This window comes from Tiliqua scincoides, chromosome 3, assembly GCF_035046505.1.
Source record: "Tiliqua scincoides isolate rTilSci1 chromosome 3, rTilSci1.hap2, whole genome shotgun sequence".
Lineage (NCBI taxonomy): Eukaryota > Metazoa > Chordata > Lepidosauria > Squamata > Scincidae > Tiliqua > Tiliqua scincoides.
This window is the reverse complement of record NC_089823.1, coordinates 133,027,637-133,054,545: the sequence shown is the minus strand read 5'-3', so window position 1 is coordinate 133,054,545 and position 26,909 is coordinate 133,027,637. Positions and strand designations below refer to the sequence as shown.

The 26,909-nt window shown below is 41.1% G+C and overlaps 1 protein-coding gene across 4 annotated transcripts in view; it reads left to right on the top strand.

The window, feature by feature from the left end:
• Window positions 1-26,909, top strand: part of GBF1 (golgi brefeldin A resistant guanine nucleotide exchange factor 1) — a 126,971-nt gene that overhangs the window by 31,684 nt on the left and 68,378 nt on the right. For 3 of the 4 annotated variants that reach the window (XM_066619153.1, XM_066619152.1, XM_066619155.1), the window contains exon 4: window positions 23,589-23,720. The exons of the other annotated variant lie outside the window; for it this stretch is intronic. In XM_066619153.1, the coding sequence (XP_066475250.1) occupies window positions 23,589-23,720 (132 nt within the window). The remainder of the gene's footprint in view (window positions 1-23,588; window positions 23,721-26,909) is intronic. 4 annotated transcript variants of the gene reach the window in all.

Below are 26,909 nucleotides of genomic sequence, written 5' to 3'. Positions count from 1 at the left end.
CAGATCCATTATGTAATGACTGATATCCTGCCCTCTGAATATATTCCCACCAGAAGGTGTTTCTCATTGCTTCATTAGCAATAATAATAAAAATAAATAAATAATGCAGTGAACCCTCTGGTTAATTGGAAGGAGAAGGTGTTGCAGAATGAACTAGACAAGATCCTGTAGGACTTTAAAATTCAAGCGGTCCAACACTTTGAACATAATATGCCTAATACAATGATAATAGAAAATAGAAACATCTGGCTAGTTGATACTGCAATTCCGTGAGATGCCAGAGTCTATGGAAAAGAACTAGAAAAAAATGGTAAAATACCGAGACCTGGCCATTGAAATAAAACATACCAAAGTGGTCCCCATTGTTATTAGGGCACTTGGAACAATCTTGCAAAGTTTTGCAAATTACTTTAAACAATTGCAGCTTACTGAAATAACACCATCAGAACTGCAAAAAAGTGGCGTCTTTAGGAACATTGTACATACTGCGCCAATACCTAGTTGATACTTATGTCTCATGCTGAGACTTGTATCAGTTGCTCAACACCAATTAACAACTGTGTTTCATGTAGGTTGGAATAATAATAATAATTAATGCAGTGAACCCTCTGTTTCATTGAATAATGGGGGATGGGGTGGTCATTAATGCTGACAGTCCATTTCATCTGAATATATTGAAGTCAGCAGAGATGCATGTGCACAAAATGTATATGGCTAGTTTTTAATGGAGAAGAAAATGGCTGGTTCTGAAGTGTGTTGACTTGAGAGTTTGCGGTAGTGGAGCTTGCAGGGAGCTTGCAGTGAAGGTTGCTGAAGGCAAGATGAGGCAGCACATTCTGTTGTATGAAGCAGTCCAGGATGATTTACTCAGAACTTTTCCAAAGTATTTTTAGTGGTGCTGCATAGGATTGCAACACAGTTGCTCGAGAGTAATCCCTTTTGCACTCAATAGGGCTTAAGAGTAAACACCCAATGTAATTAGTTTCTTTGAATTTCTGTCTGTCATACAGCTGCTGAAAGGCACAGGAGCTCTGTAAAAATTGGCAGCAGATGGGTCTTCCCTCATCTTGGCTGTTGTAACAATTTTCAGATTATGTAACTGAAATAATAGTTAATGTTAAGGGGTTTGTTCATGTTAACATAACAGGTGTGTGTGTGGGGGGGAGTATTGGAGTCTTTGCCACTGTTTACCTACCTTGCAAGGTAGTTAAATCTATTATGGAGATTATGTACAGTATATGACCATTCCAGGAAAGTTGGCTTAGTTACTGCATGCCATATTTGAGAATTGGATGGGAAGATTCAGATTTTATGACGGGTAGAATGTTCAGGTCTTATAATGGTGGAATGCTGTGTATGTGTTTAGTTTTCTAGGGTTTTTTTTTTTTTTTTTTGCCTACCCCATAGTTGTTATATAAAAGGTAGTGAAACTCCTTTTAGAAAATTTGAGATGCATGAAGAGTGAGCGAGAGTGGTAGATGACCCATGATGTCGTCTCACTCATTTTGTTATGGCTATGCTCAGGTTTGAGTAATTTGCTTTGCACAGATTTTGAGTTCTGTTATTTTCCCTTTACTTGGAGGAAAAAAAGTGTGGTTCAGCTCTGTGAGTGACCTGTTTTTGTAAGGATATTTTTTTCTTCTTCATGTTCTGTAAATTTGAAAATGCTGTAAACTACAAATCACCTCTGTAAAATCACTGATCTTCTGCAAGGGCACTGTTATCCATGTATTTTAACTGAAATAACCATACTTAAGTCTGAAATAGTTTACGGTTAGGATGGCAGGCTAGGACCATGAAGTTGTGGGTTCTAAACGACATTCAGGCAGCAATCCTGTCCTTTCTTACCTTGGAGTAAGCCCCATTGACCATAAAGGGACTTGGTTTTGAGTAGACATGCACAGGATTGGGCTCTCAGTCATGAAAATTGGTGGATGATCTTGGGCCAGTCATTGTCTCCTACTCTAATTTGCCATGCAGAGTTGTTGAGAGGCTAAATGGAAGGGATGAATTCCTATGTATAGGATCCTGAACTCCTTAGGGCAGGGGTCTTCAACCTTATGGAATCTGTGTGCACTTTGGGATTGTGAGAAGGGTTCATGGGAATCATTGTAAAATGGCTGTTGAGGGAAACAAAGCCAGTTGCAAATAGATTGAAACAATGAACATATTTCTTGATTACAGGCCAGGCTAATTTAAGATTTTTATTAAAAACTTTTAAGTAACCTATCCTAATTAACATGCTTCATCACTTGTGTCAGGTCCTGCGTATGGGGCTTTCACGAGGCATCTAACTGGCCACTGTTGGAAATAGGATGACTAGATGTGACTTCAGATATTGGGGAAATGTTGCCTTCAAACCCTGTTTACGAGTCATGGAGTCATCTGGGTGTTGGAAAGACAATGCTGGACCATACTGACTACATGCCTAATGTAATAAATGAAATGAAATTGACTCATTTACTTCAGTTATTCAGTGTTTACTTGCATGAAGTAGTAAAAAACGCTCCAGTGTTTACTTAATAAGATACTGTAAGTGAAGTTGTTTGTGCACTCAAAAGTGGTGTGTAAATAAGGATTACAGAGGTAAAATTCAACACATCCACAACTCTTCACAGTCAGGACATCTGCCAAAGATTTAACTTTGTGGATTTTTTGTAACCGAGGAATACAATATTGTATAGCTGTAATTAGCATTTCAAAAACCCACAACATCCAAATGTTTAAAAAAATCTTGAGTTTAACATCAGTAATGTGCTTACAATTTCTCTTTATGCTTCAAAACAAATGGGAAATTGGAAGTCAAAGTGGTCACCTTCATTTCTATGCCATGTAAGCCGTGAAGACTGTGTGTGGTCTTGTATGTTATTTGGGCTTTACAAATTAGGCTCCATACACCTACATTTTGCCTTGGTATTATAGGTTGATAGTGGATTGGGGAGAGAACATGGTCAGGCAGAAATTCAACAGGTACCAGTTCATGAAAGCTTATGCCAGAATAACGTTTTAGTCTTTTAAGGTGCCACAAGCCTCTTAGGACCCAATCCTAAACATCCTCAGTGCCAGTACTGAGCTCTAGCACTGGTGCTGGGTGTCACAAACATGCCATAAGGCACATCTGCAGCACCCAGAGAGGGACACCAGTGCTGTGCCTCAGCACTGTGTGGAGGGCTGACTGACAGTGAGTAGTTTTGGGGCGGGGGGAGGCATGGGCAGGGTGGGGGAGGAACCAGGGTGTGAGGTGGTGGGACTGGCTGGAACCTATGCTCCATGTCGGGCTGAAAAGCCTGACACGTAAATCCCCCAGTCTGCATTGGCAAAATAGCCCATTGTGGGCCCTGCGCACTTACTCAGGAGAAGGGGACAAAAATCCCCTTCCTCCAAGGAGATCTCTGATGGCCTTGGTGGTGCTGCTGGATGCAGCGATAGCTGTTTTGGTGTTGCTGCACACAGCGGAGCCGCCAGCTTCAGGATTGGACTGCCCAGCAGCAATCCTTTACACACCTGGCAGTAAATTCCATTGAACTTGGTAGGGCTGACTTCTGAGTAAACATGCCCAGGATTGTGCTGTTAGTCTGTTGCAGCGTTAGCAAATGCACTTTCCTTCTGGAAAAAGTTTGAAATGAATTTACATGTCTTTAGAAATATTAGTTCAACAATGCTTCAAATTCTCATAACATCACAGAAACAGAATTGCTCTTTATACCATAATAAAGACTGCTATAATATTTTTGCAAGTCATCAGTGGTTTTATAATTGTAATTCATACATCCTAATTTAAACTTTTTGTCAAGAAAAAAGCTGCAGCATATAAACGCTGATTAAACTAACCTTCAGGAACTGTTAGTAATCCAGTCATGTGATGCATTGAATGGAATGTGGCAAATAACTAATGGGTTGCTGTGAGGAGCCCTGAGCCTTACAAAGTTAAACAAGCACACAACATCAGGCCTCTTTGTGTTTCTTTATTCTGATCAGGTGTCGGAAATGATTAGCATCAACTTTTTTTCTTTTTTTGTGGTGTTTTGTTTTGTTGGCTGATATCCCAGGGTGTACTCGAGGAGAGAGAAAAGGGGGCTAGGCTCAGCAGTTCTGTGGTGGTATGGAGTGCATTCACTTCTGTCTGACTGCAGATTGACAAAACTGCAACAAAATGCTGATAGAAAATGTTTCTGGGTTTGGTGTGACACTATTGGCATCTGTCCTTTTTGAAGGAGTTAGACGTGTTTTACAAAAACTAGCATCATTATGTTAGGGTTTTTGCTGCAGCCATATAAGCTTTGGTTCTGTTTTGGCCCCCGCCCCCAAATCTGAGATTCTCAGGATTTGTTTGATTTGTATTTCATTTGCTGTGTTAATGCAACTGTTCAGACTTGTAAAGTCGCTGATGTTTTGTGCATGCCTTCCCAAACCATTTAAGATCTGACAGTGGCCTTCATGTACCATTATTGTGGGAGATAAAAGGGTGACCTCTGCAAGATGCAAGGCATTTCTTGTAACAAGTTATGGAATAGTCTCCCAGAAGACATCAGGCAGAGTGCATCTTTGTAGGTGTTCAGGAAGGGGTGCATCCTTTCAGGAGGACGTTGCTGAATTGCTGCTGTGGTTGAATGCAACCTAATTAATTCCCTTTAATCTGTTTTATATTGTTTGTTCTCATCTGGTTTATTGGATTTTATTAGGGCTGGCACCCAATTAAAATACCTTAATTGATTATGAATTTTAGTTATGTATATATTTGCATATAAGAGGATAAACACATACTTCCTTGCTTGGTGTTTCACATTTATGTTCTATAGTAGTGTATATATAAGCCATCCTGAGAGGTTATAAATATGAAGAGTATACATGTCATAGTAAATGAAACTAGGTGGTATTATGTATTTGGCCTGGGCCCCATTAAAGCTAGGTGTCATCAAAAATTCCAGCAGCTGATTAATTACTCTTCAGTTAGACTATATTTACAATATTGATGACTGTCTACAGTGACACCTGAATGTAACCGCAGACGATATCATCAGGGTCTCGAATTCTAATAGTTCTACAAGCAGCTAATGCTACCAATGCCTATTTAAATAATACATAGATTAAGCACTGTAACCTGAGAAACAGAAAATAGATCAACATAATAAAAAAATTACACAGATTTAATGCACCAATTGATTTCTTTATTGTACAGCTGCAAGAGATCAAGAGATGTCTCCTGAAGGTTGACAAATTGTGCTCTGCTTATTATCATCCAAGAATTCCAAGCATGTGGCTCTCTGAGTTTTGCATGTTTGAAATTTGGGACCATTAGTAGAATATTGCTGTTGACTTCTGCAAAGGACTATATGCAGAATCTAAGCTAATAAAGTAACACCCTGCATAATTAAACTTGCACTTTGTCTTGTGCATATGGAAGCAAACTAGATACAAGGGCAGACTTGAAGAGTAGTAATGAATTCCTACAGTACTATAGTCAGTGGTTCTCAATGCTAACCACCAGAGTCAACTCAAGGTAGAGCATGATACAATATTGTTTAGCCTTATTTGTCCCAGGGAAGTGAGTTTTCTTTTACAAGTGCTGTTATGCCCCAGAAATATAATATTTTCGGTAATGATTCCTAGTTTATGAAATGCACTCTTGGCTGAAACTTGTAAGATCCATGCTCTTGACTCTTTTAGGTGGCCATTGAGGACCTTCCCATTACCAGACCTTATGAGACTTAAGCTAGTGTGTTTATGAATTAAACCAGTGGTTCCTAAACTGGACCAACCAGGGCAACAGGAAGCAGGGCATTTCCCCTTAAGGAGAGTTGCCCTGCACCTATGACAGCAGCAGTGCTGCAGAGATTGCAGTGCTGCTTCCACCAAGGGGCTTTTTTAGCTACTTGGGAGGGGCAGTGCTGGCCTCCTGCAGGGTCCTGGAGGCTTGCAGCCCCCTCTGATCTCCTCAGCAGTTTGTTCACAAAGCCTTTATCTAAAGCTGCTTCTGGGTTTTTTTTGGGGGGGGGGCAGACAGGTAACGCCCTTCCCTGCCCACGCAAACACTTACCTCGTTCCCATTTCCTTTTTAGGTGTTTTGGAACTCCTGAATTAAACCATGTCCTAGGATATGTACTGTTTTATAGTTGAGAGCCCAGTCCTAACCAAATGCCTGCACTGTAAGATAGTGCACTGTAAGATAGTGTAAGATAGCCTCTGCTGCACCCAGCATGGAAATTTGGCTGCTGGAGGTCTCCTTGGGGGAAGGGGACCTTTGTCCACCTACCCTAGCAGTCTCTACGGTGCTGCTCAAATCCATGTCAGCTCTATAACTGGTGTAAATCTGGGCTACCCCATGTCGGCTTTCAGGCTTGGGGAGGGGAAAGGAGCAGAGGCATTCTTTGCTCTCCACACCACCTCCCGGGCCTAATCTGCCCTCCTTCTGCTATCCTCTTGAGTGCCTATGTACTCCGGTGGGTGCTGGCCTCTGATTAGTGGTAGGAAGCTGGCGCAAGGCTTTCTGTTGGTGGGATAGGCCCCTGCTCTGGCATCAACATGCCTTACGCCACGCCACGTTGGTGACAGTGCGCGTGCTCATCCTACTGATGGAGGCTGGCATAGGATTTGGCTATTCTGTTTATTGAGTTGTATTGTTTTTGCTTAAGTTGTCAACCACTTTGAAGTAGTGGATATTGAACTAGGATATAGAAGAAATAATTTGGATAAGAGGCAAACTACTGTTCTGAAAATGCTAATTAACACCTGAGCCTAAAAACTTTGGATTCATGAAACCTAAAAGATGCATAACAGTATACTCAGATTATTGAGCAAAATATGCAATGAATTAAGTATTAAAAACTCACATGAGTTTCAAACTTACTGTTATATAGCATTGTTTCAGTCCCAGTGCTGTTTACTATGGAGCTGAGATGCCAGGTGGCCAAATGATCAGGTCTTTTCTCCTATGTCTCCATACTAACAACTGCCTCACTTTTCTGAAGAGGGATAGGGTAGGTTTGGCCTTCTGTCTCCTTTCTATTTTCACCCATCGTGGGTGGTCTGTTACTCTCACACTGGAAACCATTATGCCTGTGTTTTTAAAACTACTTCTCTAGTATCATACCAGTTTTTTTTAATTGATAAAATATGCAACAGGAAAAATTATGCATGCAGTCTTGGTTTCATTTTAGAATTTTTTTTATTCTGTCACTTCTGAATTCCTTGTAATGATTTTATCTTCTTTGCTGTGGCAAAATACCTGCTGTGAAGGGAAGCATTCAATGGAACATCTGCTTAATGTCTGAACACTTTGTCTGAATGAAAATAACTTTTCCAACTTGAGAGAGCAGGGAAGAAAACCTTTGAAATGCAGCTAATTTTATAAATAGAGATTATTTTAGGCATATGAAGTTCGGAAGTGTGTAATAACTAATGGTCTGTCTTGTTTTTGGGGGTTACAGAATATAAAATGGAGAACTGGATGTAGTCTTTATCACTGTTCAAGTATTGACTGAAGGCAATGTCCAAAGTCAAGTGTCTTTTGCTGGGAGAGTTATGTGTTTCTGTTTATTGGAGGTGACATTAGCAGTGGAGCAGTGGCAAAAAGGCCATGTTGCCATTGCTAAATATACATCCCTGGCAGTCTGATAATAGGTTCCAGGAAGTTCAGTGGAAAATTAAAACAAAGCAACATTTATAGCTGATTGAACTTGAAAGGCAGTTTTCATGCTGAATGGCAAATATGTGGACTTCAGCATTCCAGGAGTCTGATGCAATCCTGCTGGATGTGGCTGACCTTGTGTGTACAGAATGGACTGTGGACACAGCAGCATGCAAAACGCTTCATCTTTAAAGTACTTTATGGGAAGTACAAAACTTGCTCCATGCACAGAAACAGTTCTTCTGTACATATGCTTATATTTATATGGCACAAATGGTCTAATGTTAAACAACTGTTCTTATCTTGGAAAATAATATTCCTATGATTTCTCCCCCCCCCCCACCTGACTTACAAATGGATATTTTCATAGTATTTGCAGGGTAGATCAAGAATGTGTTGGGATGATGAAGTGGGACTATCTAAATAGTTTCAATTAATTAAGGCTTTGAACATGAGATCTGTGAAGAATTTGTGTGTTAAAACTATGTGGAGCATTCTTACAAATCAAATCAGATACAGCTTTTATATAGCTTTTATGTAAGGATATATTAACACATTACTTCTCATTTCACAAGTTATTCTGCTCATGTGAATAGACCACTTTTGTATGAGCTCAAAATGTGTAAAGTGTAATTTGTGAATTGGTGCTTACTTATATTTGGGAAAATTAAAACAATTCCTTGTCATGGAAAGGCACGCAGTAACACCTTTTAAGAACCACTTCATAGAAAATTAATAAGCCTTTTTGAATGGTGCTATGTCGTTATCTTTAGAAATGTAATGTATGTTTGACAAAGAGTGATAATTGTAGATGTAATGAGTGAGGCTTAATCTAGAAAAAAGAGGTGGAATGGAAACAAATTTTGTCATTTTACATTAACCCATTTTTGGCCGGCCAGCATGTGTACACATTTGGTCCCTGTTGTATATATGCAATGTTGGGCAGAAATGGCTTAAGAATTGGTTATGATATTCTCAGTCCTCTTAGGAAAGAAGTGTAGTGTGCTACAGAGAAGGGCTATTGACATCTAACTGGATGGAAGTTGGCTCCTGAAATTGCTAGGTAGGGTGAGGCTAGGTCTCGAAATTGAAGAATTCAGGGAACTTTCTGAAAGGAACTGTTTTAGAATTAGTATTTAGTTAATATTAATTTTTATTAATAATTTAGCATCAATTTATTAATTTAGCATCAGAACAATATATATTTTTCAACAGTTAACAAAGTGATTTACAAGTAAAATAAATTAGTAAACAGTTCTCTGTCCCCAAAGAGCTCGCAATTAAAAAAAACAGCACACACACACACCAACTATAGCCAGTGGAAAAGATGCCATGCTGGGGTGAATAAGGACAATTGCTCACCTCTTGCAAAATATATCTTGTTTTGGGTTTTCAACTCTTCCTACTACTATAATGTGGGTGTTTTTTTAAAAATTGTAATCTTATAATATGAATCAATTGGATGGGATGCAGCTGCTTAGGTTGTAGCAAGAGGTTTGTTAACCCAAAAAATGTTTTGCTTGTAAACTGCTGACCCTATAACAAACTGCAAAATACTGCTGAATCTCCCATTAGTTTGGCAAAGCAGCTGTTTAAGAAGAATATGTTGAAAGTCCCTTTGAGTTCATGAAGCTAATTGCACAGTTCTTTGTATGCTGACCATCAGAAGCCACTGAGCGGGAGCATAGTGGGATATAAACAGTGGGGTAGGATGTTGTAATAGTGAAAATAGTAAGAGAGGATTACTACCATTAACAGGAGAGATTGTTAAATACAGTAGGTACGCTTTTGCAGCATCATTTGTTGATATCTGCAAAGTGCAAGTTTTCTTTGAGCCTAATGACACAATAGTAGGAACATGTGAGTTGCCCAAGCATGTTTTAATTTCCGTTTTTAAATAGGACAGGGGTGAAACAAAGAGAATGGAGTGTAGGGGAGCATCAGAACTTTGCTCCCATTGAAGCTTGGATCCCAATGACACTCACACATGTATATGCTGTTTTCAGTGGAAAGTTTCCTGTTGAAAATCATATTTTATTTATTCAATTTTTACCCCACTTTTCTCCCAGATGGGTAACTTCCAAAATATGAAGTGGCTTCCAAAGTATGAAGCATTCAGATATGCAATTAAAAGTAATGGTAAATAAATACAGGGGGCCCCATATCTGCAGATTCTGTATCCGGGGATTAGGTCTGGGGGCCTCCCAATGCATGCACCCCCACGCTCACCCCCTCTGAAAGCAAGGGGAACTCCACACTCCTTGTATCCGGAAGGGCCTCTGAGGTCGTCTGAGGCCGAGGATGTCTGTCCCTAGCCTCTGCAGAGTTCAGATTGAGCTCTGAGGCAATGAAACGAACAAAAACGCAACTTTCGGTTTAACAGAGAAGCTGGAAGTGACGTTTGTAATGCCTTATAAGGCATTTGGTTTCATGGAGAAACTTTTTTTTTTTGCCTCAGAACTCAGTCTGAGCTCAGCAGAGGTGGCAGGATGGGCATTCGCTTGTATCTGCGGTTTCAGCTATCCATGGCAGATTCCAGAACGGAACTCGCGCAGATAAGGGCACAGGACTGCACTGTATAAAATAGAAAAGATTAAGAAATAACTATCCACATTCAACTTTAGTAAAAGAACAAGAGTACAAAAACACAAAATTCAAATAGCAAGAAAACCCACCATAAAACCAGCAGACATCTAGCACTAAAACAACCTTAATCAGAAGGCTTGTCAAAAGGAAAAAGGCCCTGTCAGAAGGTTTCTGAAGTTCTTAAGCCGAAAGGCAGAGGTTCCCAAACTGGAACGTCTTGCCCTCCTCAGCTTAGGAAGTTCTGTCACTGCCCTCTTAAGGGGCAGGATGAAGGCGAGTCACGCTCCTGCAATTGCATTAGTGCTGGGGGAAAATGTTGAATGTTAAAGACTTAACATCAGTACTGCTTTCTAGACAGTGCTGGAAGCCTATGAGCCATCTGTGAGCATCCCTATGCCTCTAAAGTGCCCTGTAATGCAATTGGAGCTTCTTCTGGTTTTTGTCCATGGAATCTGCCTACAAAGCATGTACTCCACAACTGGGCTATAGGCCTTCCCCATAAAGTTCCAGGCACAAGGGGCAGTGAGGGAGCTGGCAGCCATGATTGGTGTCTGCATGCGACACCCTAAGTGAAATTCCGGAGCCACAGGGCCTTGATAGGGCCCACTACTGCTGGCACAAGCCACCCCACCTACTACCGTATCTCCCAATTATTACCATTATAGCTGGCTATTTTACTTTGCTTACAGTGCCTCCCCATGCTATGTTGGACACAGAGTATTGTGGGCAAGTTTAAATGGTGCCTCTATTGAGTCTATTTAGCAGCAGCAGCAACAATTAGGGTCCCAATAGTAGGTGGAATAGAATTTGCCTGTGGCACTGGACCCTCCCAGGGCACTGGCTCTTGCAATTGCCTGTGGGCACTATGTTCTGATGAAAGCCAAGTTTATCAAGTGTTGCACTGCTGGAACAGAAGTGTCATTGAAATTTTACTGTAGTGCCATGTGTGCTCATGTAGCCTTGCTTGGGGGGGGGGGTAACTGATGGAATGGCAGACATTAAAACATATGGCGTTATGAGCAGAGTAAAATGTTGCCTGTGTTCCAGTTGTGCTCAATGAAGCACTTGCTACCACCCAATAATTCTTAGAGCAGGCTTGGCAGTAGTGGGAAGGGGAACAATGCTATCTGAGTGGACCCTGTTAGGCTTACTAGGCAATGAGGAAGATGCCAATGTGAGAGTCTCAGCGGAGGATGCTTTGCTCACTACAGCTTGAAATATAGCAACCTGAAGGCTGCCACCATGTTGGAGGTAGAGAATGTGGTTTCAGTGAGGTCAAATAGCTGGAGGGATAGAGAGAAGATCATAGAGGATAATGGCTTTCTGCAATTCCAGAGAGAGTGGTGGGGGGGGGGTGTCAGTGAATGGGGATGAGATGGGGGAAGAGTGGACATGTGGGGTGCTGTGATGCTGGGGGCAATGGCTATATTGGAAGCCTCAGGAAGCATGATGGACCAAGGGCACAAGAGAGAAGATAATCTGGGCGCAGCAGTGGAAATAAGGTGAAATGTGGACAATTGGCTACAACATGTAGATGTTTTGGATTTCTGGTTACTTTTGCGGGTGTGTGTGTAGCTACTTAGGCAGGGGAAATGGCTGGAAATGATCTCTTGCCTTTTTTATTAGTATCTTCTTGCTGAAGAACTCTTGAGTAGTCACAGCAGTTTCCTTTTGGCAGCTGTTTTTGCTGACTGATGAACTTAGTGAAGGAGTGTTTAGCAAGAGGCAGACCACTTATTTGGCAGTATTTAATATAACGAAGCTGAGCAGAACTACTCCTTCAAACTACTTCATATCTGCAGAAATAGTATTAACCTCCTTTCATTTCAGAGCCTTATAAACTTTGCCAAATGAATGATGAGAGCAAGTGTCTCTTATGTATGTTTTCTACCTTCGACACAAGGAGCCATAGGTTTCTCTGAGCAGAAAATTCATTATAGCAGTTATTTATGCAAGTAAGTCCATTAAAATGGCCATAATTTATGAGATTTGTTCTCTCTTGGGAAACTGAACAAACCAGCTGCTCTGGTGCCCTTTCTTGTTCTTCAGTTCTCTCAGTACCATTGGTTATCAGCAAAAACAATAGTGAATGCACATTAGCTATGCTAGCCTCAGCTGCCCAAAATATTTGCAGTGAAGTGGTGGTATGAGCTTGTCTGTTGGGGATTCTGCATCCCATGGATGGTGGGGGGGGGGGGGAAGACTTTTTCAGGCTTCATGAAGAACTTGTTAATCTTTTTGCTCTTGTCTAGGCTTTCCCATGCTGCCCTCTGGCTCTTGTTGGATGGAACAGGAACTGTTCTTTTAATGACCCAAAACTGCCAAGATTAATATTAAGCTCTTTAATAAAGCAGTCAACAGTATACTTATTAGGTTACTTAAGTGGGCAGGATTAGATCCAACTAGCGTGCTTTGTTAAATATGCATGTAAGATGTAGGCAGAATACAAATTGGTGGAACAGATATCAGATAAGTAGAGGTGTGCTCTTTGGTTTTTAATTTTTAGCTGATTTCATTTTTTGACAAAATGAGAAGTGTAAAAAGTGATGTTATGTTTTTATTGCAAGGGTGCATTTATTATAAATTATAATAGCTTTAAATATGTACTAGTTAACTGATATGGAGGCGTAGTGTTAGCAGATGCAGCCACATTTGTGTAGAGGTATTAGTGAACGGTTTTATTTTTTGCAGATTTGGGGTTCTTGGTTTTTTTACAACAATGAGAAGTGCAGAAAGTGGTGGTGTATGTTGTTGGCAAAAAAAAAACCCCAAAAACCATCTCTGCAAATAAGTATCTCTGCCAGAGTTTTTTTGATGGGTCTTTCTCTTGTTCTGCCAGACAGTTTGGGTGAGGGTGTTGGGACTTGTAGTTGAAGTTTGTAATTATTGTAGATATTTGTAGTTGAAGTTGGATTATGTAGTACCTACCACCCTGCTCCCCCCAATTGCTAGGATGCTGCTTCCTGAAAAGACACATTTGTATCAGTAGAGGAGTTTCCCAAAAATAGCAACCAGTTTCCAAAATGCTACTACAGATCCATGAAAAAAGAAGGAAATCGATGACATTATAGGAGAACTTGCACATTTAAGACCAATTTTAAATATGTGATAGTGGTTTAAAGCAATATGCAGGCATTCTGCATAGTGCAATACCAACCTTATTGAACACAGGATCTACAGCCTGTCCCTAGCACAAGTCACTAAGCATTTTTAATTGGAGGAGCATACACTGTTAAGCTATTTTTCTCCTGTCCCAAACAGTTTTTCATGTGTGCATATAAACAAGTGCTGAGGAAAGCTTTTCTTGCATAAAGTTTTACCCTGGAAATCACATAAAAGTGCAAGATGATTACTCATTCGCTTATTGAACCAGTTCACAATATACAGAACTTCTCTCTTTGCAAAAAGACAGAAAATGTTTGAATGAGTGGATCAATTATTCATTTTATAATATCATATTTATATTACCTTTAGGGCCCAGTCCTATCCAACCTTCTAGCAGTGGTGCAGCCATGCCAAGGAGGCGGTTGCATCAGAGCTGGGAAGTTGGATAGGATTGGGCCGTTAATTACTTTGATATGTCTTAAACATATGATGAATTTTACTTAATTTAAAATCTGATTTCTGCTCTGCATTAAATAAATGGAGTTATACATAGCAAGTACTAGTAAGGATAACAAATTGGATAGTAAGTAATTAAATTGTACCTAATCAACCAGAGAGGAAAAACGTTGTCCAATCCTATGCTCCAGTGCTGCTGCGAGGTACAACGGTGCCAAAATGGTTGCTGTTGTATCCTGTGGGGTTGGGGCAGCCGCTGGAGTCTCCTTGGGGTAAGGGAACAAATGTTCCCTTACTCCCTGTCAAGCCTCAATGGGTCTTCTTGAAACAGCTCCTCGAGAGCTGGCGCAGAACCAAGGAGGCCCATGTAGGGCTCCATGGACTGGAAGGGGCCATAGGATGTGGTGGGAGTCTCTGCTGCTGTTCCTACCCCCTCCTGGACCTGAACCTCCCTCTGACCTATCCCTAAATGTTTCCACATACATTTTGATGTGATATTTTACCATTTATTAAGTTTTAATTTGTTTTTACAAGTTTTGACTGAAATTGGAAATTTGAGACAAGATGGTCCCTTTAATCTTTGATGCATTTATAGACTGAAAAATATCTATTACTCTTTGATAGTTCAAGTCAATAATTCAGTTTTAAGTAGAGTTCATTTTTGTAAGACAATCCATAAATGCTTCCAAATCAGAGGGCAACTGATTCAAACAATCAGAAAGTTTGCTGATTAACTTTCATGTTGGGTTGGGGGAATTCCTTATCTTGAAGCATATGCATAGCAATGTGACTATAGCCTGTTAAAAAGCATCAGCATTCCAGCTTGTTAACAGAGTGAAAAAGACACTTGTGCTGCCATCCATTTAATGGGCATGCATGAAGTATGCATGTCTTTGAATATGAAGATGTCAGAGAAAGTATCATGTGAAAGGAGCTCCTTATCCTGGTTTTGACTCTTTTACCTTTAACTGTCTTAATCTCAACATCTAAAATTAATTATAAAGCAGAAATATTGCAAAAACCCTGCTATTATAACCACAGAAAAGGTTTTTGAAAATAAGCAGTAAGCAACTTTATTTTAGTCCAAAACTGAAAATTATAGAATAAACATGTATAGAATTGATCTGAAGTACCACCACTGTGCTCAGTGGTGCTAAAGCCCAGGTAACTGTTTAGGATTGCAGCTTTAGTTATTTTTGCTTTGTTTTTTAAGAGGCAATAGTTCTGACCAGAACTCGGTTTTGGTCATGCATGAGAATACAGCTCTAATGATTCATAAGCTGGAGGTTGTATGTTACATCCTCATTTTTGCAGAAAACTCTCTTAAACAGCTGGAACTTATTGCAGCTTATTGTATTAAAAGCACAGTCAGTGGAAAACACCTTTGAATGCTCTATATCTTCCTGCTGCATTACAAGAGTGTTCCAGAGATGCACTAGGGAACAACAAAAGGCCAGAGTTAAGATTGTGTTAGTGGACATGATTGAGACATACAAAATTATGCAGGGGATGGACAGAGTGGATAGGGAGATGCTCTTTACACTCTCACATAATACCAGAACCAGGGGACATCCACTCAAATTGAGTGTTGGGCGGGTTAGGACAGACAAAAGAAAATATTTCTTTACTCAGCGCGTGGTCGGTCTGTGGAACTCCTTGCCACAGGATGTGGTGATGGCGTCTAGCCTGGACGTCTTTAAAAGGGGATTGGACAAGTTTCTGGAGGAAAAATCCATTATGGGGTACAAGCCATGATGTGTATGCGCAACCTCCTGATTTTAGAAATGGGTTATGTCAGAATGCCAGATGTAGGGGAGGGCACCAGGATGAGGTTATCTGGTGTGCTCCCTGGGGCATTTGGTGGGCCGCTGTGAGATACAGGAAGCTGGACTAGATGGGCCTATGGCCTGATCCAGTGGGGCATGTTCTTATGAGACTAAGAGCCCAGTCACATCCAACTTTCTAGCACTGATGTAGCTGTGCTGCTGGGGCATGTGCTGCATCTTGTGGTGGGGTACAGTCACGTAGGCCTCTTCAAAGGGAACTTTTGTTACTTTGTATTGTGTCTGCATCGTGCTGGAAAGTTGAATAGGACCCAAGTGCATGTGGTTTTTTATTGTGGTCTCTTTGGGCCATCTTGCACAGTGGCTCCATGATGTATTGGTGGTTGTAGCTACTACCTCAGCCTCCTGCTCATCACTATTCATGGAGAGCCAAGCCTGGTGAGACCATAGAAACATTTTTATAGATATTTGCTTATAAATGCAATATTGATATCTTTTGGTAGTGCTTTTTATCCTCTGTGGAGCAGTGGTGTAATTAAGGGGCACCTGGAGGGTAAAGGGCCCTGGATACCACACTTTAGGGCACTCAAAGGTTGTGAGTCATTCTGAGTGACCAACTGGTATTTTCACCATTTTTTACAGCAAAAAAGTGGTTGTCCACTCAGAGCGGTGCATAAGTGCCCATGACCCAGAAATAATTGTCGTCATGTCACTGCATTTACTTCTGGGGCAGGCATTTCTGGAGGGTGTGACGTTTTCATGGACCCGGAAGTTCATGTGTCAGAGGGGCCAGCTATGCCATTGCTATGGACACAGTGCCACTTTCAGTGAGGAAAGTAAATGCAGTTGAATTTAGCTCGAGCTTGACTCTCTAAACAGGGTATAAAGTAGGACTACTTCCTTACATGTCACTTGTGTGTCTAGTTTCTTATTTTGTTTGAAATCGGTGGGGTACTGTTTAAAAGCTGTTCTTTGGAAAGTCTCATTGCTTTAGTGATAGAACCCAACAGGTGAAACCTCTGTGTCAAGCTGCTTTCTTTTTCCCCCCTATGACTGTCAGTCAGTTGTGTTTCTGCTGAACTGAACCATTGGATTGTGAAATCAAGCCACAGCTGCAACATGTGTTTAAATAGTTAGGAAAATGCACCTCTAGCATTAGATTAACTCTTACCTATCTTCCCCTTTTTAATCTGCTGCCTAAGGATTTAGTGCTTGTTGATGATCAAGGAAAATTTAATTGAATGTCAGTAGCCAGATTTTCATATTCTTCTCTTTAGCTGTCTTGACCACTGCTTTAATTGAAAACTGACTGCTGAGCGCCAGCTAAACTTTGGCCCTCAAACTCCGGTTGACTGCTGAGTCCCTTGAATGCCAGCTAAACTCCGGCATCAAGTGTACACACCACTTAGTGGCCAGGCCCTCGGTCTTGCATGATGGCAAGGCTGAGCTAGAGTGATCCATGCATGACTGGAGCCTCACAAATTGGGAAATTCCATGGAATAGTTGTTTCTTGACTGTGTACAAGGGCAGATTGGAAACGTGCCTGTGCAGGGACAAGAAATCTAAGTTGGAGCACTTTCACTTGCTTGTCTGATAGGTGTCTGTGCATGTGGTGTTTTCATGCTCAGTTTTTTTTCCTGGAGTGCTCCAGAGGTTGCAGGGGTATATAGGTGTGGCCCCAGACATAACAAGAAGGGTCTTTGTTTTTTTGCAAAAACCAGAATTGCCTTTCGGTGGCCTTCTGAGGCCTAGGCAGCTTCTTCCATATTCTGGGACAAAGTTTCACAGATCTGCACAAAGTGAAACTAGGCTGTAATGAAATGAGATGCTCACCCTGACCTCTATATGAAATTGTCCTCTGTAAATGCTCTCCGGTGCTGCTTTCAGGATCTCTACTCTAAGCTTAGAAAGCAATAACACAATTGTTGACAGTAGTAATCTTGGTTATTTCCTGAGAAACTGACTCTAATCCATTGTTTTTAGGTAGAAGAAGTGGGTTTTTTTTTTTTTTAAGGTGGTCAGTATTGATAGTGATCATTGTATTAAACAGCAAGGTCTAGTTCCAGGATGTTTGCAACTTCTCTGTTGGTGTTTTTTTTTTTTTTTTTAAAAAGATTAAGTTGTTTCTTTGCAAATTTCCCTGCAGAAAACATCTAATTTTTTTACATCTGTTTTTCACAGTACTTAAAGAAGGATCCCCTCTGTTTTGAAGAGGTTTCAGATCCTTACGTTGCACCACAGAATTAAGGATACCTAATGTTCAGATATTGAGAATTTGCTTACTTTTGCATTGCTTTGCATTGAAATAGTTCCCCAGTTCTGCTGTAACACTGTACTTGGGTTATTTAGCATTGATTTTCTTGGTTTTTTCTGGTAACATGTGAGGGAGACCTTGCTTCCCTAGTATATTTTTCTTTTCTCTATATATGATATATTGTGTGTGTGTGTGTGTGTGTGTGTGTGTGTGTGTGTGTGTGTGTGTTATGGAAGCTGTATGAAAGAACTATAGATATTGCCTCTGCCTTAAACTCACTAGACAAATCGCTCTTTCAGTTTTTTGCAATAAGGAGATAATTCTGGACTACCTTATCAGGTTGTTGTAATGATAGCTCAGAGGTTATATATACTATATGTGAAATACTCAACACTATAAATGCTATATAATCTTTTGTTGCAATTCAATAAAATGAGATGCCTAGATATCCATAGAGTGGTGGTATTAAGTTCCTCACTCTCTTTGAGAATGAGTCCTCAAGTCAATAGGAATTTATCTTTTCTCCCGCCTCTTCAGTGGTATATTTATTGTTTAAAAATATAGTTTGGTTGTTTCACTATGTTTTAGCTTTGGTTTTTACTCTTACGTAGTAATACACTTCTTGGGATTTGGATGCTCTGCTTCATTTTCTTGTTGTTAGTGAAGCCAGTTAAATTTGCTGTTTAGTATTAGAGAAATGAAGGACTTAGAGAAATGAAGGATAGTGAGATATTAAGCCATGTTCATGGGTCATTTTGAATGCTGGTGGAATCCATAGTAGCATCGAACATGAAGGCAGCGAGTAGGGACTATTTCAGAAACGTATTGCCATTCTTTATCAGTCTTTCATTCAAGGTAGACACTCTTCGTCACTGCGTGCTTAGATGTTTCATCACTTTCTGACCTGTAGCGTTATGAGTGTTTCTCATTGCTTGCTTTAATTTCAGTGCTGAGGAACAAGTGAGGAGAATAGCCAAGACAGTTAACTGACAATAAAACTATAGTTTTCTTTTTTCAGGATTTAAAATACAATAGAGTCTTCCATTTTGAAAAGAAAGTGAATTTACAGTGAGGGAGTTATTCATAGTGTGCAAGCCTTTAAAGACTATGAAGATTTATTGTTCAAAGTATTGTTGTTGAAGTATTAAATTTTTCTTGTCCTAAATTGCTTTCTTTGTTTTGGCTGGTTATCTAAAAAAATCTGATATTAAGTACTATGCTGGAATAGTGACTGACTTGAATTCTGTTGTGTGTTACAACCTAACTGATCTTTTGACATGTGCCAATATCTGAAAAGTAAAGTGGGTAATTAAACTGACACATATCGTACTGTCAGTAAGACAGATGGATCAGTCTGTTCTCTGGACTGTGCAGTGCAAAAAATTTCCTTTTGGGTTTTAAGACATTTAGGTGTTTGGAACATCTGCTTTTTCCTGTTAAAAGAGAATCTTGGTAAACCAGGAACTCTGGGGTCAACAGCTATCATTCTTTGGTCATGGGCAGGCAAATTTGTTGTGGGGTGGTTGGTTTTGCTTTGACTTGGTGATTTCATTTGAGATTGAAATTCATTGCCATAGGTTGTCCATGGGCACTGAACCTTGGAGCTGCTGTGAGTTCATTAATGTAGTTAAGATTCGTGGCTACCACAGTTACACCTGGCAACCACTTGCATGTTTTGCCCTCTCAGTCTTTGTGCCTGTTCTTCCCAAGCCTGGGAAGAATTTGTCAATTAAGCTATGTAATAATGACTTTTTTTGGTCAATGTCAGACTGCATAAATGACAGTGATCCAGCTGAACTTGCTGGGCTAGCTTCCTTCCCTGAAATTCCAATTTTGCTGTTTAGAGGAGAAAGTTGTTAAGTAATATTAACAGAGAAAGTTAATAGAGAAAATTGTTAAGCAATGCTTTTCATTAAGCAATATGCAGAGCCATGTCCAATGAAAGCAACAACTTAGATGCAATTATATAAAGCAAGCAGCAGCAGCACCCAGAACGTCACTGCATGCACAATCATAATAATGGACATATGGAGAGAATTACTTTCAATAATAGATATGAGGATGCTATAATACACATTAACTTCTACATTTCGGCAACTGCCAAGATTTTCCATTGCATTTATATGGAGTCATAACTGGCATCTCTCCATACCATTGTCTCATTAGCAGTTAATGAGCAGTTAATTAGCAGTTATAACATCACTGAATAAACTGATGTTTTAGGCCCATTCTAGTCAAGTAACCTTTTAATGTTGAATCTTTGTTTATAGGTTTATCTTTATAGCTCAATAACGTGAGCTGAACAAAAAATCCGAATACATTTATTTTATGGGCAGTGGTGTTGCTAGGGGGGTGCGGGTGGTGTGGGCCGCATCGGGTGATGCGCAAGGGGGGTGCCACGCACTGGGGGGGTGAAACGCTAAAGTCGTGGTGGTTAGGAATAATACCATCATGTTATACACCATTGGATGTAGAATTTACAGCTGAATGCAATGGAAAAAACCGGAGTGAAATATCTCCTTTCTATCAAAAGTTATTGGCAAAAAAACGGAAAACAAAAAATGCATGGAGCCCTATGGAAAGTGAAACTGAGCCATACTGCATGATTACTTGTGAGTAGGCAAACTTGTCCTAGTCTGTTGGAAAGGGCAGACTGAGAGGAATCGAATGACACCAGAATGGTCCTGATCCAATGAATGTAGTCCCCCAAAAACACCCGAGAAGGAGGTCCCTCCCTCCAAGCTTGCAAATGTATTGAGCTCTATGGAAAGCGAAACTGAGGCCGCAATCCTAACCAATTTTCCAGCACTGTCATAAGGGCAATGCAACTCTGAGGTAAGGGAACAAACATTGCCTTACCTTGAGGAGGCCTCTGTGACTGCCCCCCAACTGCAGGATGCAGCACATGTCCCACTGTCACAGCTATGCCAGCGCTGGAAAGCAGGTTACGATGGTCTTGATCTGATGGTCCTGTTCGGATGGAACCAGAGCTCAACAAATGCTCCAGAAGGAGCCCCCCTCCCCCATAAAAAGAATGAAACAGAGTCTTGAGAAGGTAAGGTGAATTTTTTTCAATTTTAGACTTGTAAAGCCTGGTGGGTCCTGATAGTGATATGCTTGAAATATAAGAAATTGAACTGGGTAGGGCTGAAAATCGTACTGATTTTCTTTTTTTTGGGGGGGGGGGATATTATTGCAGGCTGGCTACAGAGAAAATTCACATGGTGGAACAGGGCTAGCTTCCCCTTATTTAATTATTTGTTGTACTTTAATTTAATTATATATTTTTTAAATTTGCTTTATGATGTCACTTCCAGTCATGACAGCACTACCTATGGGTCCTGGACAGATTATCATTCTAAAAAGTGGGTTCCGTTGCTAAAAGTTTAGGAACTGTTGCAATAAGGTGTTAGTAAGTTGTCATGCTGGGGGTGCGTGTGACACCAGTAGTGACCAAAATCACTAAAATCAGTTTGTAAGAATAATTCCATCATGTTATATATCAATCAATGCATAATTTCATGCAGAATGCAATGAAACAAATCGATTTGAAATATCTTTATTCTATCAAAAGGTACAGCCAAAAAACCAGTGGGGGCGGGACAATGGTAGATCACCACACCCACCACCTAGGTGTTGGGTGACATGCTGGCCTCAAGCACCAGGTGATGTGAACCCTAGTTCACTGTGTATAGGTAGAAGTGTTTGAAGATGGCGTTGCTTACTTTAATCAGAACTAAGCCCATTATGTTCAATATGACTTGGGCTCCAATCTTACCCAACTTTCTCAGCACCAATGCAACTGTAATACAACCCCAAGGTACGGGAACAAATGTTCCTTTCAGAGTTTATCGAGGCATATTTGCTTACTTGTGAGTAAATGTGCACATACTGTCCCATTTCATTTTCCACAGGGCTGAATAAATTTTCTTTGTCAGTTTTGCAACCCACCAAAAAGTGAGTTGCGACCCACTGGTGGGTTACGGCTCACAATTTGAGAACAAGTGGTTTAGACTTTTAGCAAACAAGTGACATTTTGTCCCTTTGTCTGCCTGATCCATGTTTGCAGATAGTTCAGTCTCTTCATTCTGCAGATGCTATTGTGGATTTGGTTTTTAATAAGAACTTATGGGGTTCAGTACTCTCCTGGGAGAATTTTTTCCTCCAGACAACTGTCCTCTGTCTTGTAACCTGGGATGGTGGCAGAGAATGCAAACCACCAAGGCTTCCTACCTATTAAGTTTCTGATCTAGTAAATGGAAAACAGGGCAGAGAGCAGGTGTGCTGACCACTAGACTCTACTCCCCTTGGTCAGCCTGCCTTCTCCCAGGATTCAGATTTTCCTTTCTCTGACACCAGGGATCGGCAAGTCCAGTGTGGCTTGACATGAGTTGAGTCACGAGTCTCTGCCCTCCACAACTCAACTCTGAGTTGCCCAGAGCGTTTTCACGACTCAAAAGACTTGAGTCATGAGTCGCTCCCTTCAAAAAGCCAACTGTGGAAAAATTGGAGCTGCTGTGTGTATGTGTTAAAGTTCTTTTTAACCGTTCCCCTGATATCCCCATTCCATCTGTAAACAAGGTGGGAGGGGGTGGGATGGACTGTGAGAGTGAGGACAGAGGTGGCTAGAGGGAGAAGGGTCATGTGCAGCAGCTGCAAGGCTTATCAGGATGACCCAATCCTTTGCAGCTTGGCTCAGAAGTAGCCCCATTGCAGCAGGTCATTTAATGAGGCTTCCTCCTCCCAAGTAACAATAGAGCCTACCAATAGTGTAGCTAGAGGGGTGCAAAGCACTAGGTTTTGTAGGGAGCCTCACCTTGACTAGTAAAGCACTACATGTTGCATGGATCCTCACTGCAGGTGTGCAAGCGGCCCCCTCCCCTTCAGAGCGGGGTGGCAGGTGAAGCAGAACTGCCCTGTTGTAATCCATGGAAAAGCACTGCAGCTACCCTGCCTGCTTACACTTGACAAGAATCTCCTTATACCCGAGGAAGCTCTCCTTACACACACTTTCTTGGGTGTAAGCAGATGGGGCAGCTGTTGTGCTTTCCCATGGACTATGAAAGGGCAGATCTGCCTCACCTGCTGCCCTGCACTGCCAGTCCCTGCTTCAGGGCCATTCCAGTTGGCTAGCGGTCAGGCTCCATGCAACACATAGTGCTTTATGCCCCCTTTAACTACTCTGCTGGAGCCCACAGGAGCCAAAGTGCAATTGCTAATAACTTCCTCCTTCCCCTTCCTGGGCTTCTCCCACCTTAGGGCAGAAGGAGCTGCCCACGGAGGAGCTTATTTCATCTAAAGAAAATATCAGACCACCCATCCTTCGTCCAATGATCATCAGTTCCTATCAGAGATAGGGAAGAGAGGCTGCTCCCGCCTTCCCCCCAAGCAAAAGCAAAATGTTAAGCCTTCCCTGCCTCCTGACTGGAACTTCCCTGCTGCTTGCCTGGTCTAAATGATAGCTCCACAAGCTCTTTCATGCACCAGAAAAAAAGTAAGCACGCCCAGACACAAGCAGGCTCCAGTATGCATGCATAGGGAATCCGTGCCAAGTCAAGTGGCCTCATACTCGAGTCTATGCCAAGTCATTGGCGGAGGCGACTTGCGTGTTCATGAAAGCACACGTTTTTTGTGACTCAGACTCTAGTCGCCTGACTTGAGTTCCCATCCCTTTCCCTGACATCACACGCACACAAAATTTGTTGATGTAATTTTGTTCCTTTTAAGATGATCAAAAAGTTATGCTTCTCATGCTGATGTGATTCTTTTGTTACAGAACTTTCAGCAATTGAGCCAATTGTCTTTCTTCGACCTTTTTTGGAAGTTATCCGTTCTGAAGATACTACAGGCCCCATCACTGGATTGGCCCTGACATCAGTGAATAAGTTCCTTTCCTATGCCCTAATAGGTATGGATCTAGAACAGTTGCATTTCTTCTAATATTGGTGAAGACTAGAGCTTGAAAAAGCTGTTGCTGGGATAGTGATGTATATCTGTAATGCTTGGAAGGTTACAACCAAACTGTGGAATTACCATGCTGTGGATATAGCAAAAAAGCAGGAAGAAGAGAAGCAAGAAGGGTAGTATACCACTTTCTAGCCAAGGGCTACAAAATTCCTCAAGTACTTTGGAACTGCCAACTGTCATTGTAAACACTTATGATGGGCAGATGATCAAACAAGTCAGAACCTTTAAGTACTTTGGTGTCATGATCCACTTTCTTTCACTGAAATTGGCATTTGTCAAGGATAACAAGGTTGGAGTGACCACCTTTTGATTGAAAATAGGTTATTGCATTTTTGTGGGAAAAGAGTCCAGAAGGACCTTCAGTGGGGAGGCAAGGGTATGGCACACATTTCTTTCTATTTGTTCCTTCAGCAGATTCCCTGGTTGGAGCCTGCAAAGAGTTCCGAAGGATTTACTAACACCCATGGCAGAGATTCCTTTTGTGGAATTCATTTGAAAAGTTCCTTTTAAGAAAAGATAGGAATATTTTAAAATACAAATTAGGTCAGCCAAAAAGGATTCTGGTTTAGAGGACCTGCCCTTCCATAGGGTGTTTGGACTTTTTTTTTTTCTTAATAGAAATGGATTTTTCTGGAGCTCAGTCCATTTTTGTTTTCCCCAAGGCTAAATTGTTTCCTGATAGTTTGCAGAAATAGATTTTGCCTTTCTTGAAGGGGAGTAACACAATGTGGAGTTCAAGAGAATTGTCAGGTTTTTAACTAGGAAGAAAAGTAAAGAGGTTTTCTGTCTCCATGTTTTTTGTGTGTGGCTGGTTGGTTGGTGGAGGAACAGCCATTCAAGACTAGTCTCATTCAGCAGAAAGATGGCATACTTAAAGCAGCACAAGGCTTCAGAGTTGGGGATCAAAGCATATTAGCTCAGTCTTGTTCCTCTCCACTGCTGTCTGGGAAAATCACAGAGAAGCTGTAAGTTGACCTAAGGAAGTGGTGGCTAATTCAGCACCCCCTTTTTGTTCTTTGCTTCACTGACTTACTGGTTCAGTGATTGAGTGCCCAATCCTTTCCAATTTTCCAGTGCCAGTGCTTCTGTACCTAAGGGGTATGCACTGCTTCCTGTGTTGAGGATGTAATCACAGAGGCTTCTTTAAGGTATGGGAACATTTGTTCCCTTGCCCTGGGGCTGCATTGCAGTTGCACCAGTGCTGGAAAGTTGGATAGGATTGGGCTGTGAGTTGGGGGAAACTGGTAGACACATCTGCTGCCACCATCCCAAACTAAGGAAACTAGTCAGAGACAGGGAAGCTGGGGAAAACTTCCCCACCCAGGAAAGCACAGCGTTGCTTGTTTGAACTCGAATCACAGTAGTGTCTGTGAGCCATCAGACATGACAAGCCACTGAATTACTGTGAACAAACATTAACCAGGCCAAGAGTCAAAATATAACCCCAACAGGGTTATGTCCATACTGGTTAGGAATCTACCTCTGCCAGCATTTTCCCCAGCTGTCATGAGGATAATGCAAAAAGTTGTTCTTTTAGAGCAGGGGTGCTCAATAGGTGGATCGTGATCTACCGGTAGATTGTGAGGCAAAATGAGTAGATCGCGGAGTGCCGACCCCCCCTTCAGGTGCCTCTGGGAGGAAACGCCGGGAGTAAGGCCCAATGTACTCAATGGGGCTTACTCCCAGGTAAGTGTGGCTAGGATTGCAGCCTCACAGCCTAATCCTAGGCATGTCTACTCAGGAGTAAGTCCTGTTATACTCAGTGGGGCTCAAGGTACACCAACATACATTGTACACATAAATGTTATATGTTATGATGGCGCAGACATTGTAAAAAAAACTCTGGTAGATCTCTGGGCCTTGCTGGGTTTCAAAGTAGCTCTCGAGCCAAAAAAGTGTGAGTACCCCTTTTAGAGGTACTTTATTGAAGTATCCAAATCCAAGCTCTTGGACATGATAATTAACAAAACAGATTTACAGACCAGTGGGGTTCTAATGCAGCTTCTGAGTCTCCCAAGGAAACTGTTTTTGGGAGCTTTCCTGTTTGGTTAAATATAACCAGTTTTTTTAAAAATATAACCAGTTTGGGTTTTTTTATTAAAACCCAAAAGGAATTAAACAAAAAAAGAAAATGGGTGGAGAGAGGTACAAAAGCAGGCTGGTGAAAAATGCCTTCATCTGGTTTGATGAAAACTATTATTATTATTATTATTATTATTATTATTATTATTATTATTATTATTATTATTATTATTATTAACAGTATTTATATACCGCTTTTCAACTAAAAGTTCACAAAGCAGTTTACAGAGAAAAATCAGATAACTAAATGGCTACCTGTCCCAAAAGGGTTCACAATCTAAAAAGATGCAAATGAATACCAGCAGACAGCCACTAGAACAGACAGTGCTGGGGTGAGGTGGGCCAATTACTCTCCCCCTGCTAAAAAAAGGAGCACCCACTTGAAAAAGTGCCTCTTACTCCGTTAGATGGATGGAGTGACTAGCAACACCCAGCATTGGAGCCTAGTAGCTACTTAAGAGAAAAGCATACAAAACCCTATGTCAATACACTAGTGAAGGCTTGGAGTGGAAAGAGCAAGCAAAAAAATCAATCCCTAAAAATATCTAGCTAGAAATACAGTCCGTATTGCTAGCTGCTTAATATTGTCACAAAAATACTGATTTTACACTTGCTGGGTGTAAGCAGGTGTGTCTTCTGCAAAGCAGTAGCTTGTTTTAATAACTAACCTGGTAAAATGTACCCAAGCAATCTCCTGCTTGATCTTAAGAAACCTAGGTTTGATGATGTCACAGGTCATCTGATTGGATGAGAGAAAGCCATCTGGTTTCTCTGTCCCACTGTTTACATAGACAGGTGGGCTTGGCGCCCAATATGTGATCACATGCCAGTCTCATCTAAGCAGTTAGGAGCTCTCTAGGCAAGAGCTCTCTGTTCCTGGGCTTGCTCCAGACATAGAGAGCAAGCAAGGCACATCCAACCAAAAAGCATTTGTTTTGTTGAGGGAGGGTAACTCGGAATTCTGTTTTAATATGTGATTGATGGGAAGGGAAGGGAAAAGAAAGCCATGCACTTAAAAGTAAAGAACTTTGTTCTGGACCAAGCTTTG